The sequence below is a fragment of the Trichechus manatus genome, unplaced genomic scaffold (assembly GCF_000243295.1).
Source record: "Trichechus manatus latirostris isolate Lorelei unplaced genomic scaffold, TriManLat1.0 scaffold00172, whole genome shotgun sequence".
NCBI lineage: Eukaryota > Metazoa > Chordata > Mammalia > Sirenia > Trichechidae > Trichechus > Trichechus manatus.
This window is the reverse complement of record NW_004444108.1, coordinates 4,082,594-4,099,821: the sequence shown is the minus strand read 5'-3', so window position 1 is coordinate 4,099,821 and position 17,228 is coordinate 4,082,594. Positions and strand designations below refer to the sequence as shown.

Genomic DNA, 17,228 nt, shown 5'->3' with positions numbered 1-17,228 from the left:
ATCAGAGACTGAAATAGGGCTGTTAGGGAATATATCAACATAGGACAAAACATATACTCTAAAGTCGCTATAGTCTAAATTGGACTATTTTCTAAATAAAAAATAGTTTAAGTGATGGTAAAAATGTGACTCTAGTCATCTGAAAATAAATTATACCTCCATTCTTATCAATAAAATATATGTTAAGAGTCAACACATTGGAGCCCTTGCCCCCTTAGATGTAGCTCAAGCTGGAGGTACTGAGAGCTGGAGACCCAACAGACCACCGACCCCAATCAGTTTGGAGATGGTAGGTGAGAGCTCTTCAAGTCTGTGACAAGAACGGCTTCCAGTAAAGCTCCATTGCAAAACATGGGAAAGAAACAGAATGAGGAAAATACAGAGGCCAGGGAGGCAGGCACAGCTGGAAAAATTGGTGGTGGGAAAAGTCCGAGACCAACATGGGATAATGGGAAAGGGAGTTGTTTTTTTTTTTTTTTTGGTAGTTTATGAGAAAGCTTACAATTCAAGTCAGTCTCTCATACAAAAATTTATACATACATTGTTATGTGACCCTAATTGCTCTCCCTACGCTGTGACAGCACACTCTTTTCCACCCCTGATTTCCTGCGTCCGTTCAATCAGCTCCTAACCATCTCTGCCTTCTCATCTTACCTCCGGACAGAAGCTGCCCATTTAGTTTCGTGTATCTACTTGAGCTAAGAAGCACACTCGTCACAAGTATCATTTTATGTCCTACAGTCCAGTCCAATCTTCGTCTGAAGAGTTGGCCTTGGGAATTGTTTTAGTTCGGGGTTGACAGAGAGTCTGGGGGCCATGCTCTCCTGGATTCCTCCAGAAAAGGGGAGTATTTCTGAGTGGAAGAGATTTTCAGATACTGACAATACTTGGGAACTTGAGGAAGATGGCAGAATGTCCATTTCTTAATTTTCAAAAAAAAAAGCTGATAAAAAGATGGCAAAGAAGAAAATCTTTCTCTGACAGTGAACCTCAAGACAGCCTAGCAGAGAGTCAGCTGACCAAGAGGCTTTGCCACAGATAGCACTAAGGAGTAATGTTTCCCATGAAGTGGAAAGATTTAAATGAGGTAGAGTTGGTAGTGGCAAATGAAACAACCATGAATGTCCTTGGATTGGAATTTCTTTTTATGGAGAGACTTGGCATTTTTGTTCCTAAGATGAAGCTCTATATAATTGTTATATAAATCTAGATCTTGAATTTTTTTCAGTGTGAAGAATACTTCTGTTCTAATGAAACTTGAGTTTGATGTATTCACTTTGAAGTAGTATTTGGGGAAATTGTTGGGATTTTTATGTGTCAATAGCACTGCTTACTTTGACAAAAGTGTTCTCTAGTTGCTTCATTTATCACAGATAAGAATATATTGGTCAACTTTGTTAGTAAATCACAAATTAAAATAAGGTGTTTTATATCTACTATTAGAAAAAATTTAATGCTCAGTGCTGGACAGATTTCAGTGAAACAGTTACATGTTAATTACTAAACACTATAACTTGATATAACTCTTATACAAAGAAATTAGGAAATAGGTTTCAGGCCATGAAAATGTACATACCTTTTGACTTAGTAAATCCCACTGCTGGGAATTTATACAAAGAAAACAAAAAACAAAAGAAGGAAAAGCTCTACGCACATAAAGCTGTTGCAGTAGTAACAAACTAGGAAACCACCTAAATAACTACTTAGAGGGGCATGGGCAAGTGAATAATGGTACAACTGCACAGAATATCTAGTTTTTTAAGTTGACAATTAGCAGACTTTACAGCAGTACTTAGCTAAAAAAAAAAAAAAGGCAAGTTACAACACTGCATTTTTGTGATGATTAAAATTTTATAGAAATGTATTTGAAAAAAGGTGAGGTGAATATATAACTGTACACAGTGGTAAAATTATACTTGATTTTTCTCACACATTTTATAAATTATTCATAAAATATAAATACATTCATATGAGATGCATAAATCTTTAAGTTGAAAAAAATTTGATACAGATGCCTCCAAAATCTTTGTTGACTGAAAGAGAGGACGTAAGGAAAGAATCTTGTTTTGCAATTCCTTGTATCCTGTAAGCCCAGTGCTTAATAGTAGGTGTGCAATAAGTGTGTGCTGCTGCGTAATGTAGAGAACTAGTTGATTAAATGCCCCACGTGCCCATTTGTTTCCATACCAGACAAAGCCCAGGAAAGAGCTGCCTCTAGCTGAGCACTTATTTTTCCCCACATACTATGTATTCATCCACAGGACAGTAAAAAATGTATATATAGTAGGTGCTAGATCCTAGTATAAGACAAGAATTCATTCTAAAAACTAGATAGGTAATCAAAATACTTCTAGTTTTAATTGTGTTATTTGCAAAACTGATGACACTGAAATATTTTCCTCATCTGAAACAACATTCGGTATCAAACAAGTGGTAATGCCTAACAAAGAACTAAGTATCACATAAAATAGTATTTTATCATTTTCACAACATTATTTGTAAGTACTTGTAGGTTTCAAAACTAGTTAAATCCGCTTTCAGTGTTTTGTTGCAGAGTTTTGGAACCAGCTCCTTTAGAATGCTCTAGCAGCTTGATGGCCTTGTCCGAGTTTTCAATATTTCTAAGCAGAGTCTCTAATCTTCTCTTAATTTTCTTCTGGTCTTCAAGAGCACAGCCAATCACTATAGACTGAAACTTCTGATCAACTGGCCCAGGTGGCAACTCGGAAGAGCAAGCACTGTACAGCGACATTAAATGACTCTTGGCATTTCCCAAATCATCCAGAAATTTATTGACCACCTCATCAATAATCCTTGTGGCATGCTTTAGGGATTCTTGCTGCTGGGGGTTTCTAATTGTTTCAACTGAAACTTCAACAGTGAGGGTTCGTCCCATCAAACGGTTTGCAGTCAGATTTAATTCTTCTCTTTCTCCTAAACAAAAAATTTTGAAGTATCAACGAGAGACATAAACTTATCAATGTCAAGAACACTAAGACATTCATTTGTGGCTAAATCTGTTATTTTCTGTAAGCGCCTCTGCTGTGAGTTTTTTAAAGGTAAAAGCTAAAACTGTAGGACATTAACTGATGGAGTGTAATGGATTACAGAAAGAGGCTGTAGAATACCTTTGCCAGAAAGTCTTTTATACATGGGATACCAGATGACTTCTCAAATATTTGCATGTTTGCTAAAAGTTTGGGTGGGTATGTATTTGTAACTGGGATGGAGATAAAATCTTAATACAGAGAGTGAGCAGTGAGCATAACTGGAGTTTGTGCTGGTTAGAGCTGTGAAGACCAGATGTCCTGGAGCTCCATCAGGTCGTGCATGTTTATACGGTGCCCCTGTGTTGGCTGAGAAAACATGGCCATCGTAGTGGAGAACGAGCTGGCCTCAAAACTAGACATTGACTTCATCCTCTCCAGATAAATTTAAGCAGGTTAGTGGGCTAAATCTTGGCCAGCGCAAAGAAGCAATGATGGGAAAAGGAGCTCAGTCAGCATTTCATTATTTATATGAAACAGCCAGCAATCTCGTTTGTCCTGTTCCTTAACTTCCTTTCTACTTCACTGATGTTTGGCCAAGATGGTGAGGAGATAGACTAGTTCATGAGCCTATTGTGGGTTTGTAACGGTTCTTGTCCGGAGTTAGACTGCATACTTAACCTTACCAGCTACCTGGCCCACTAGCTTGTCCTGTGAAGCACCAAAGGAACAAATTAGGAACTTTAGTGCCCATGAAGCTGGTTTTACAAGTGACCTATTCTTCTGTGGGCAAACATGCTTTTCACATGGAAATGATAAGACATTTTTACATTCGTGGTTTGTTTTTTTGTCTCAATGTATTTTCTCCAGTTCCTCTCTTTTGAGTTACATCCCAATACATCTCCTTTTGTGTTTACTTCTGCATCCAATCTCGAATCTTTTTCTTCTGCTTTTAAATGTCCTGCAGTCCAGTAACTGGCAAAAAACTGAAGTGAGGAGTGTGAACCTGAGGTAAAACACATGGCCTTACTGCGTGGGATCCTGTTCTTCCTGACCATTCAGGCCTTTTTCTATTACTTCCAGCCATTGTCTGGGGGTAGGGAGCATGATGGAGGAATGACCTCTGGGTAAACAGCTGTTGTAATAAACTGACAGCTGCAGCTGCTGCCTGTAGCTCACATTAAATGCTGAAGCCTAATGTACTCATAACCCACCCTTATCATAAACCCCTTAACCGTACGTAAAAGACGTGCCCCCTTGTGTGGAAATGGCTCTCACCATCGCTGATCTGCCTCATGTCCTGGCTATTTTGGATACTGTGGATCATTTCCAGGAGGATTTCTTTCTCTTGCTCCACAGCACTGGCTGCTTCTCTCAAAGCTTCAACCCTGGATAAATTGGGAAAATGAGAGTATTATATGAAGGATGTTCTTTTATTAAACTTCCTTATCTCTGTATCATTCAATCCAACTCAAGTTTAAAGAGCATTAGGAACATTTTTTAAAAATAACTTAGTCCTTTTTATTCTTTTCATCTATTTTTTTATCCACTTATCCCCCTCCCATTTTACTCCCCACTTATAGGACAATTGTTCTCTCTAATGTTTACCTATTTGTATCTATTACAAAATCTCTATTACTTGTGTTTGTGTATTTTTATTGTTTTTCACTCATTTTTTTATCAGGAACCATCCATGTTCCTATGTGTACACCTAATCAGTAGCTTCTAGCTGCTGCATAATACTCCAGGTGTGTATCCATCTGATTTCACCTCTCTACCATCCCACTGATGGTCACCCAGGTTGTCCCCAATCACCAAACAAGCTTTAGCGAGTGCAAGTTCCCTTATGGACCTGAGTGAGAATTTTCTTCGGATACATACTCAGGGCAGAATTGCTGGGACACAAAGTGTGCATTATCCTGAATTCGACTTAGTACTGCCAGACTGTTCTTCAGAATGGCTGTACCAGTCCATACTCCTAGCAGCAAAGCATGGGAGTCCCTGTATCCCCACATCTCTACTAATACTCAGCATTTTCCAACTTTCTATTTGTTGCCAGTCTAATGGGTGTACAGTGATATGTCAGTATTTAATTTGCATTTCTTTTATTACTAATAATTTTGGACATCTCTTCATATCCTTGTTAGCCTGTTCATAGTTTTTGCCTATTTTGTCTTCCTTAAATAGGGGTTACTGTCTTCTTGTTATGAAACCCTGCTGGTGTAGTGGTTAAGCGCTTGGCTAGTAACCGAAAGGTCGGCAGTTTGAACCCACCAGCCGCTCTGTGAGAGAAAGATGTGGCAGTCTGCTTCCATAAAGATTACAGCCTGGGAAACCCTATGGGACAGTTCTACTCTGTCCTATAGAGTCGCTATGAGTTGGAATCGACTTGATGGCAATGGGTTTGGTTTTTGGGTCCTCTAGTTAATTTGTAGGCATACTTTGTATACTCAATTATTCCCTTACTGGTTTCAGGAATTGCACCCATCTTCTCCCATTTTATCATGTGTTAATTTTGTCTGGGATGCCCTTCACTGAGTAGAGATCCTTATTTGATATGATCGAATTCATCTTCTTTTTTTCTTTTTCTTTGCCGAATGTTCATGCTTTTGAAGTTTATTTAAGGGTCTTCCCCACCCCGATTGTTGCTGTTAGCTGCCATTGAGTCAGCCCCCAACTTATGGCGCCCCCGTACACAATGGAATGAAACAATGCCCAGTACTGCGTTATCCTCATGCTTGGTTGCAGATCAGAACTTTGTGATCCTCAGGGTTTTTACTGGCTGATTTTTAGAAGTAGATTGCCAGGCCTTTCTGCCTAGTCTGTCTTAATCTGGACACTCCATTGAAACTTATTCATCATCATAGCAACATGCAAGCCTCCACTGACAAATGGGTGATGGCTGTGCATGAGGTGCATTGGCTGATAACTGAACTCAGGTCTCCCACATGCAAGGCAAGAACTCTACCACTGGAACCACCACTGTCGTCATTCCCTATCCCTAGGTCATAAGATATTCTCCTACATTTTCTTCTACTAACTCTATAGTTATATTTGTCATATTTATGTCTTTAATCTATCTAGACTCCAACCTTACATGTGGTTAGGCAGATTTTTTTTCTCCGAATAGTGACCCTCTTTCTCCAACATTATCTACCCAGCAATCCACCTTTTCCCCAATGATTTATATATTAAGTCTACCTCTGAAATCTCTATTCCGTCTCTTAGTGTGTGTGTATATACACACACAAACACACACACACACAGAGCTTTCGATGAAAGTTTATAGAGCAGATTAGTTTCTCATTAAAAGTTAATACACAAATTGTTTTGTGACATTGGTTGCCAACCCTGCGATGTGTCAACACTCTCCCCTTCTCCATCCCGGGCTCCCTGTTTCCATTTGTCCAATTTTCCTGTCCCTTCCTGCCTTCTTGTCTTTGCTTTTGAGCTGGTGTGCCTATTTAGTCTCATATACATGACTGAACTATGAAGCATATTCCTCACGCGTGTTGTTTGCCCTATATACCTGTTTAATCTTTGGCTGAAGGGTGAAACTTGGGAGTGACTTCAGTACTGAGTTAAAAGGGTGTCCAGGGGCCACACTCTTGGGGTTTCTCCAGTCTGTCGGACCAGCAAGTCTAGTCGTATATTTTTTTTTCTTGTTAAAGGAATTTTTTTTTAATATTGGGCATTAAGTGAAAGTATACAGAGCAAATTAGTTTCCCATTCGATAGTCTGTACATAAAGTGTTCCATTCCCGACAATGTGTCAGCACTCTCCCTATTTCTACCCTGGGCTGCCCATTTCCTTTCGCCCTGATTTTATACCTCTTCCTGCCTTCTCATCTTTGTTTTTGGGCAAGAAATCGCCCTGTTGATCTCGAATACTTGATTGTTTAAAAGTATGTTCCTCTCGGGTATTATTTTTATCGTATGTGCTTGTCTATTGTTCGGCTGTGAGGTTGGTCTCCAGGAATGGCTTCAGTTCCACGTCAGAAAAGTGTCTTAGGGCCACATTCTCAGGGGTTCCTTCAGTCTGTCAGACCAGTAAGTCTGGTCTTTTTTGTGATTTTGATTTTATGTTCTACATTTTTCTCCCACTCTGTTCAGGACCCTCTGTTGTGATCCTAGTCAGAGCAGTTGGTAGTGGTAGCCAGGCACCATATAGTTCTTTTGGTCTCAGGGTTGTGTAGACTGGTTCACGTGGTCCATTAGTCCTTTGGACTAACTGCTCCCTTGAGTCTTTGGTTTTCTTCACTCTGTTCCAGACAGGAAGAGACCAATAGTTGTATCTTAGATGGCTGTTAACAAGATTTTCAGACCTCAGACGCTACTCACCAAAGTAGGATGCAGAATATTGTCTTTATGAAGTATGTTGTGCCAACTGATGCAGATGTCCCCAGGTCTATGGTCCTTTGTCTTCTAGCCTAGGAACTTCACCCCACAAGGTGCTTGGTTATGTCTAAGAGGTTTCCCTGGCTGTATCCCTTGTGTGCTCTACATGAGCTGCAGCTACAGACATGTATGTAGGAATATCCACCACCAAACCTGTATCTGCCTGTCGGTGTGTTCCCTCACATCCTCCCACACCTCTTGGTGTATCTATCTTCCACCGTAAATTATTGCTTGTTAATACTATTGTTGCAGAATTGTCTAAGTGATAGTGGTTGCCGTAGTTACCCTTTATTTTTGTGTTCATCTCAGTGTCCTCTCTTGCCTTGGTCATGTAGTGCTGACTTCCCCTATGTTATGTATTATCTTTCCCTTCACCAGTATTAACTCATCTCTTCTAATTGTAATTTTCCCTTCCTGTCCCTTCCCCATTAGTATATTTGATGGCCTTGCACCAACATGTTCTTTTTATAGCACCAGTCTTATAATATGCCATAATATTTGGTAGAGCAAGCCCCTTAATCTTCTTTAAAGATAATTTAGCTATGTATGGACCTTTATTCCTCTATAGAAACTCTAGGTGAAGTTTATTTGGTTTCTCAAAAATTTGAGGGAAATTTGACCTTTTTATAATACTGTCATTCCATACAAGGGCATGGTATATCTATTTACTCAGATCCCCTACTATGTTCTTTATTAGAAATTTGAAGTACTTTTCATAATGGTCTTGTGGACTCTTGAATGTTCTACTTTTATAGATCTTGTTGCTGTTGTGAATAATATATTTTTATTACATTTTGTAGCTGATTATTGCTGGTTAGAGAACTGTATTTTTGTAGGTTCATCTTGTAACTGGCAACCCTGACTCATTAATTTTAATGGCTTGTCTGTTGATTCTATTGGTTCTTCTAGGTTGATAACCACATCATCTGCAAAAAATGATAGTTTTTATCTCTTTTTTTCCAATCGTATTATTTCTTGTTTTCTCTGTATGGTACCAACGTCCTCTGGTAATGTGTTAAACACAGCGGTGATAGGGGCATCTTTGTCTTTTCCCAAATTTAAAGGGAATGCCCCATGTTTTTGCTAGAAAGCCCTGATCAAACTATAGAAGCACTACTTTCCCTACCCCACTCCCAAGTATACACACACATGCACTTACTACACATACACATTCACATATCCAGTCACTAACGAACTAGGCGGAGGAATCATGAGAGCAAGAGAAAAAAAATATGTATTTAAAGTGCTCTATTTTCAGGGCACTTTCATGTTATGATTACAGTAACTAAATAAGTTGCCAACTTTTGCAAAATGAAATAGTGACAGACCTAACCCCAGTATTTGGATGGTTCTGGAAACATGAGATCATGGAAGATCTAATCCTGACTGATGCCTTAAGTGGGCACAGACGGAACAACTTCACCAATGTTTTAGCATGTGTCCATTCCATATATGGATCCCCCCAACCCCAACCATGCATATGCCTTTCCCCATCAGTCATCCACCTGTTATACTCCAAAATAGCACCAATAAGAGTGTAAAATCACAAGATCTCTTTATTCTTTAAAATACTAAATATATGCCCAGCTTTGTACATAAGAGCCAGTAAGCAGAACGCTATTAAGAATCTCATGTTACAAATGTGTTTGGAAAACACAACAAAAACAATATTCTATAAAATAGTAGTAGTACAATATCAGGCCATCTTCCGGCACCATTCATTATGTACTTACATGTTTTACATTAGCAAAGTCTCAGATGAACTAGGGCCCAGTGCATATGAAGGAGACTGAGTTGGCACTAATATGAAATATTTATGCTAAAAACAAACCATGGCTCTAATATTTAATGACACCCATGAGTAATGTGATTGGTAAATGAGAAGATGCTGAAAGAAGAGATTAATTTTTCAACACTTGAGTTTGTACTAAAATGTAGGAAGTAAAGGAGAACTGAATGTTCACAAAGGCTTCATTTACAACAGTAAGTTCCAATAGTAAATTCCTGGGATTGTTAATAAGAAAGAAAATGGATTAAAAGAAGGTTTCTAGAAAATAATATATCTATCATATAAAGAAGATATTTTGTCATTAATTGAGACCAAATATAGAGAAAATTTGATGGCACTTTTAAGTTTTTTTTTTTTTTTCTTACGACAAGACTTCCTTATACATAATAGAAAGTACCAGGGCATTTTCCCTATGAAAAACAAATTTCATCTTTTATAGAACTTCTTATATACATTTTTATGTACACTTTTTTCATTTCACAATAAAAGTAAAATGTTACACTTCAGAATGTAGATTCCGGGAGTTTTGGCACCATAGACCTTAGCACTTGCTATTCCCTCCTCCAAGAACATTCTTTCTCCCTGACCCTTGTCTACTGGGTGATCCTCTTCCAAAATCCAACCCCTTTGGGAGGAACTGTTTCCTTAACAACTTCCCTCTTCCGCTCCCCTGAGGCAATCAAGGTCTCCTTTGGTACTATACATCTGCTAGTATATGGATTACTTCATCTTTTTAATTTTTTTTATTGTGGTGAAAATACAGACAACAAAATATACACCAACTCAACAATTGCTACATATATAATTCAGTGACACTGATTACATTCTTCAAATTGCAACCATTCTCACTATCCTTTTCCAAATTATTCCACCACCATTAACATAAATGTATTGTCCCTTGAGCAAAAACTCCTCCTTTGCCCCTACATCATATTTTTAATTTTTCTTTTAAAAGCTGAACCTAGTTCTCTAGATTATTTAAATAATATTTGTACTGCTTATCAGCTATTGCTATCCTTGAACTCTTATGCAAATCCTTTTGTCTTCAACTTTTCCCATTAGTTCTAGGAAATTCTTAACCATTATCTCTTTGACTATTGCCTCTCCTCATTCTATTATTTTCTTCTGGAACTCTGGTTAGATAAATGTTGGACCATCTCACTTTATCCTTCATGTCTATTCTACTTTTTCTATCCATATTTCATTCTGCTGCATTCTAGGCAAATTCATCAGATTCTACTTTCTAGTTCGTATAGTCTCGCCTCAGCAGTGTCTACTTTATTTTTTCCCTCTTTTATGTTTCATTTCAGTTGTATTTTTCACTCCTTGTTTTGGCTCCTTTTCTAATCTACCTCATCAAAAAGTGTCTTGCTTTTTACTCAGGTTTTCAATTAACCTCTCTTTGAAACTATTAAATGTACTTATATTCTGCATCTAATAATTCCAATATTTGAGCTTTGTCTGGTTCTGCTGTGATTTCTACTGGCTCTAGTTCACAGTACCTTGATTTTTAGTGTGGTGTTGTTGTTAGTTGCTGTCCATTCGATTCTGACTCGTGGTGACCCCATTTGTGCAGAGTAGAACTGCTCCATAGAGTTTTCAAGGCTGTGTAAACTTTTGGGAAGTAAATCGCCAGGCCTGTCTTCCAGGACACCTCTACGTAGGTTTAAACCACCAACCTTTTGGCTAGTAGTCGCGTGCTTAACCGTTTGTACCATCCAGGGACTCCTTAGTGTATTTAGTAATTGTTTATGATGAGCTCATGTTTCTTAAGGCTTAGGTTGAAGGTGCATCCGAGAGGCTCCTGGGGGCATTCGCAACCCTAATCATAGTCAAAAAATGTTTTGACTTCCTCATCTGATTCCTCTATACCAAGATTTCTCAACCTTGGTGCTACTGACATTTTGGGCCAGATTACTCTTTATGAGGGGCCTGTCCTGTGCATCATAGGATATTTAGCAACACCTAATGCCAGCAGCATTCCCCCCGCCCCCCAAGGTTGTGACAACCAAAAATGTCTCCAGGTATTGTCAAATGTCCCCTTGGGGGCCAACTTATCCCAGTTGAGAGCCACTGCTCTACAATGTAGGATACAGGGCTGCTTGCTGACAATAGTTCATGCCTGGTGCTGTGTCTGTTATTGTGCAGATATTGTGCATGAGCAAATTTAAACTGTCCTCATCTGACAACACTCCTCTTGGCAGAGAGGGGCAGTCCTGTTTTTACTAACAGATCCTGAAGGCAGCTACATGTCCAAATTGGGAAAGATCCTCACATCAAGGCTTGCCTGGGCTTTGCTCCTGGAAAAGTGTGTGTGAAATCACAAGTAAACAGGCTTTGGCAAAAAAGAAATTTTTGTTGAAATATTTATATGAGAACAAAATTGGGGCACACACATCTTCAGCTAGTCCTCAGGTGTTGGCCAGCTCACAAATCTCTGTAGCCGAGGTATCAAAAGGACAAATTGTTGAGAGACTTAGGAGATGCACGAGGATGATTTCACCAAGACTGCAGCTACTATGGATATGTCAGCTAGTACAGTTTATAGTGGAAACTGCAATGGCTTTTCAGTCCAACTGTTCAAAATGGTGCTACTAGCTGTGTGACTTTAGATAGTGACTTAAACTCAGCCTCTATTTCCTCACCTATAAAATAGGGAGAGTGAGGTGAAGGCAGCTGTGATCGAATGAAATAAAGCAGGTAACAAGTTTAACACAGTGACTGACAACAAACACAAAAACATTTGTATATGTTAATAAGTACAATGTGCCTAAAATTGGTGCTGGCATACATTAGCTTCATGATAATTATTATATACTTAGTAGTATAAACTCAGGCTTATTAATAACAAGAGTCTGTGCTTTCATAAAAAGGAGAGAAAATGGCAAATGCTCACATCATGGATTCATTCAGAAGAAATAATTTCTAAAACAGGTTCTTAAAATCATAGTCCCTTGTCTTATTCAATACTCCATACCAAAAGAACTCTCTAATGACTGCTTATATTTTAGGCAATGTAAGATTCTGAAGGGTTCTCCTAATTATCACCAAAATATTATATTGCACTGACTACAGAGACATGGGACTGGTGTTTAGTGTTAGGAGATACTCATTAGTAGTATGGCCTTGGGAAAGCCACTTAATCCCCCTGGACTTCAGCTTCCTCATTTCTAAAAGAGATAATATGTGCCCTCCTCCTACCTCAAAGGATTTTGTAGGGTTCAAATAACAATGCATCTGAAAAGTGCTCTTTTAAATTATAGGCCTTTATACAATATTAGTTATGATGCCTGTTTGTATTGACTGCTGGGATACTGGCACACCCTATCAAGAAACTTTAACCCAGATAAATGATCCATATCAGCCTCTGCCCCACCCTTTCATTTCTGGCTGATTGGAAGGGGAAAAGGCCACGATGTGATCAGTTTGGGGAAATTTGTGAACAGTCAATCTCCCAGTCTTGTCATTCTCCCCCAACCCCCACCATTCTCCAAAACCCATCCCCCAAATATCTTCATTACTATCCAGAGCCTTCTAGAAGCTACCCAATGCCTGGCACATAGTGTTCCATATTTACTGAATTAAAGGCCAATTTAATAGACTTCGCATCTCTTTCAGTAACATATTCATCCATATATCATTCCTGTATTTTGAAATATAACATTTAACGTTAAGAAAATTTAGGCATAAAGTGTTAAAGAGTCTGGAGAGCTGGGCTTCTTGGGTTCAAATTGGAGTCCATTACTCAAAGTCTGTTAACTTTCTAAGCCCAATTTCCCATCTGTAGAATGGAGATAGTACTTCCACAAAGGCATGGGGCCTGGAATATAGTCAGTGCTCATTAATGGAATAAATGTTAGCATGATTATTTTTATTAATAATAATAATAATAAACCAAACCCATTGCTACTGTGTCAATTCTGACTCATAGCAACCCTACAGGACAGAGCAGAACTGCCCCATAGGGTATCCAAGGAGTGGCTGGTGGATTTGAACTGCTGACCTTTTGGTTAGCAGCTGAGCTCTTAACGACTGCACCACCAGGGCTCCATTTCTTATTAATAATAATTATTAATTGCAATAACTGTTAAAAAGTAATAATAACAAACAGTAGCTAGGTATCTTGAACCACTGCCGAATGAAAAATTCAGACTCTGTTTAGAACTAGTTATGAAAATGTGGAGAAAAGAAAAAGTAATAAAGGAGATGGAGTCAAAAAAGAAAGGCTAGTGTCATGATAAAGAATTAGAAACAAACAGAATTCTTTAACTATTCGTAGAATGCTGCCAAGTATTTTAAAGCATTTTAAACATCATATACAGCAGCTCATAATTCAAGTCATAAAGCATATGGCATAATCTTGCTTTCAGTTTCATATGGAAGAAATTTCTTCCACAATCTACAGAAGCAGTGTGATTGGAGAACAGTAACTGCACGCTTCTAAGTACAAACTATAATGTTTTCCTCTACCTAATACACTGTTTTATTAGTCTTAGTTCATATGAAATTAAACTACTAAAGCAAAATTACATTTCATGTTGATTTATTTAAAAAGTGACCTTATAGTCAAAATTCTTATTTTTAATAGTGTAGGGCTCTGTAACATTGCCCATGTGGTTTCAGAAAAACTTTCATAGAATCGACATTAGCATTTTTCTATCTTTTCTTACCTTATGAAACACTTCCTAAGTTTTCTTTCTTTTTTTTTTAAAGGAAGAAATAAAACTTTCAAAAGTCTAGAATTACTAGAAAAATCCTTGAAATGAACAATTAGACACATATTAATCAGTAGTCTTTCCTCCTTAGCTCACGGGTTAATTAAGCAAGTTGTAATTTAATCCCTTATGTGCAGTAATCAGTACACATTTTACATTAATCAAACATTTGACTATAATAATATTCAAGAAACTAGAGGCTTTCTTTTAAAGAGACACACTTGACCACTTCTGTACCAACCACATGTGAGGCATTAATTGTGGTTTGAGGACAATGACTCAGCTTGAAGGAGGGGCCACACCCTCCTCATTCCTTTAAGGAAAAAATCCTTGCTTTCTGAATTGGGGAGGGAGACTCCAAAAAAGTCAGATAACATGCTCTCAAAGTTCTGAAGGCCAAGAGAGATGTGTGAGTTACTTTTTATGCTGCTGCATAGAAAGAAATAATATTCTGTAAGAGAGAGAAAGTAGCTGAGGCCATTGATCTCTAGTTGTGCTCTACTTTCTCTGGTTTGAACGGGTCAGGTTTACTACTTTTGTGGCTATCCATGTAGAAGCATTACTTCTCTCTTGTTCCATTTGTCTCATTCTGAGCAGAACCCCAAAACTTGGTTTAGGGCTCAGATATCTCTCTGTTGCCATTCATGAAATTGTTGTACATGGACAATTTCTCATTTTCTGACTCTTTTCTTGGGGAAGTAATAAGGGCCTCAGTGTTAAGAGAAGAATACTGTGGCTATTAATTACTTTTCTTAGCAAACATACATCTCTTCTTGTTTTGGTATATTAATCAGTAAACACATACATGCAGCCCTTCTTAAACTTTCTGACTCACATAAACCTTTTTGAACCTGGTGAAAACTTTGAAACAAAATTCTGTGTACACTGTCAGGGAACTCGTGTATGCCTTAATAAGATTTTCATTTAATTATATAAAGCTGTACACAGATCAAAACGTTCATAGGAAACAGAAATTTTCATATACTGTTAAAGGCAAAAAGGTATTTCCAAAATTTATTATAAATTATTTAGAAATTCTATACAAGCCTACCACTATATTAATCACTTAAAAAAAAAACCTGTCGCCATCGAGTCGATTCCGACTCAGAGCGATTAATCACTTAATGAAATCTTAATCAGGTAAAAGGGAAAACTATGCTTTCATGCTTGCAAGCCACAGCGACTAGCACCTTCAAGAAGGTGTCATGTCAGCCCAGTGACGCCTATGTAAGGAGGTACACAATAAATATTTAGAGACTAACGGAATGGCTGAATACAGTATGCGGGGTTACCAGAGAAACGGAAGCTGCGGTGTCTTTATTCCACAAAATACCCAGCTACTGTTCACCCCACAGCCACTCTTCTCTAATCCTTGCTATTGGGTGGATTCCTGGTTTGTTTTTGCTCTGAAGCGTTTTGGAGCAAGAAAACTGATCATTTCACATCGGAGGCCACTCTGAACTGCTGCCTCCCTTAAAAACGCGTAACAAGAAAAGCGTAAGTTCAAAACATTTGGGAGGACCATATACAGGCACAGAGAAGATTCTAGAAGTTTTGTAGACCCGGAGTGCCACAGTCCCTAATCTCAAACAGTGTCATCGTTAACTTTTATCTTCTCTGATTTGTTTTCTCCGCTACCAAATGTCCAGATATGTGAATCAGAACGTGGCCACCAATAACAGGCTCACAGGTTGAGCTTAAATAGAATTCGTCTTCTCTCGGACAAGAAGGGGAAAAAGCACTGGGAAACAAACAAAACCGCACCACCTCCATCCAAAACAAATCTCAAGCAAGCACTGCTCTTGCTGCACAGGCAGCCCCGGGACGGCGCGGGACGGCGACCTCCGCAGGGGAACCGCCCGCGCGGCGAGCAGGGCGCCCGTGCCTCCCGGCTGCCGCCGCCGCCGCCGGCCGCGCTCACCTGAGCTCCAGCTGGTCCAGGCTCTCAAGCAGGCGGCTGGAGCGGTCGGCCATGGAGGAGGAGCGGCAGAAGCGTCCTTCATTGGCTTTCGCGTTGATCTTCGCCTGAGCCATCTAAGCCACCGAGGCGGGGGGCCAAGAGGTCACTGGCCTCTTTGGCGACAGCGGTGAGTGGATCGCTTCCGCGGCCGCAGGCGTCGCTGTCACTGCGCGGGGCGACCGCCTCCCTCTGACGCCCGCGGGGGACGGCCTGGGAGGACGCGCCGACACTGCTGCTGCCGCGTGGCCAAAGAAGGAGAGACGCGCCGCCCGCGGGGCTCGGGGGCTGCCGGGCCTGGCAGGGGGCTGAGGCGGCGGGGCGGCGAGAGGAAAGGGGGCGGAAGTGGTTAGGGACTCGCTGGCCAAGGGTCTCCAGGACAGGCAGGCAGGTCACGGGACCTGAGGAGCAAAGCCAGGCAGCCTTAGAGGCACCTGGAGGGGCGGACACAGGAAGCGAGTTGGACCCAACGCGATCGGCTGATACTTCGGCTCCCCAGAATAACCTGAAGCCCATGCGGAGAACGCCCCCCTCCCCTTCCCTGGAACAGACGCCCTACTCAGTGCAGCCTAAAAGTAACCAACACCCACAGGTGGATGTAGTGCTCAGTGATGGCCTCTTTTGGTTTCTCCCAGCACCCATAATTCACAGCAAGAACAAAAAAAGTTAAAGTCCTTTGATGTGGGGAGAATTGGTCCCTCTGGGGAGCAGAAAGCATTTATGTCCAACTCCTAGCCAGTCTAGGCCTGTCCTGTTACCGCTCCCTTTCCTGAGATGAGAATCAAAGCCTGGGCAACACTAAACCTATAGAGAGAAAAAGAGCTACCACACCTTTCCGTCTAGCTGGATGCATAAAGCAAGATGAATTCACTTCCATCCATTCTGATGAAGGAATTTTTAATGATCATTTTTACTGTTTATTCAAAAAAATTATTCCTGTAGGAATTGGAGTGAAATCATTGGTATTAACAATAAAGGCCATTTCATGTCCAACTTATTTAAATCTCCTATTAACAATGACAAGATGCAACAGGCCACTAGGTCAGATATCATAAAGGTCGGTAAAAGATGGAGTAGGTCTGGGAGTATAAAGATTTCTCTATTTAAAGGAAAAATCTGTTTTGCTCCCATCTTATTATAGCTGTGTGCCTCATATGGCAAGGATGAAAATGTGCACAGAAAATGACATAACAGTTTAAAGCTTTAATCAGAGATTAAAGCCATTTAAATACTTGGAGATGAGGCCCTTAAGCCCAGATCGAAATTCCCTCTGAACTCATTCAAAATACTGATGAACTATTGGTGTAGGGGATTATTTGACCTCATTAAACATATTGTCACATCGTGACATGAACTTGGAATCCGAGGACATTTTGTGAATGG

The 17,228-nt window shown here is 39.7% G+C and overlaps 1 protein-coding gene across 1 annotated transcript; it reads right to left on the bottom strand.

Annotated features, from left to right (window-relative positions):
* Positions 1 to 1,971: 1,971 nt before the first annotated feature.
* Positions 1,972 to 15,955, bottom strand: BAG2 (BAG cochaperone 2). The gene is made up of 3 exons (XM_004386831.2): positions 15,810 to 15,955; positions 4,266 to 4,375; positions 1,972 to 2,934 (listed from the first exon to the last, which is right to left on the bottom strand). Exons 1-3 carry the CDS (start codon positions 15,920 to 15,922, stop codon positions 2,522 to 2,524), a joined length of 636 nt encoding a protein of 211 aa, XP_004386888.1. The 5' UTR covers positions 15,923 to 15,955; the 3' UTR covers positions 1,972 to 2,521.
* Between the last annotated feature and the right edge of the window lie 1,273 nt (positions 15,956 to 17,228).

Excerpts from the sequence above, each read along its gene's own strand:
- BAG2 (XM_004386831.2), bottom strand. The coding sequence starts at position 15,922 with ATGGCTCAGGCGAAGATCAACGCGAAAGCCAATGAAGGACGCTTCTGC. Across the intron at positions 4,376-15,809 it reads CTGGACCAGCTGGAGCTCAG|GGTTGAAGCTTTGAGAGAAG; the intron begins GTGAGCGCGGCC and ends CAATTTATCCAG. Across the intron at positions 2,935-4,265 it reads CATGAGGCAGATCAGCGATG|GAGAAAGAGAAGAATTAAAT; the intron begins GTGAGAGCCATT and ends TTTTTTGTTTAG.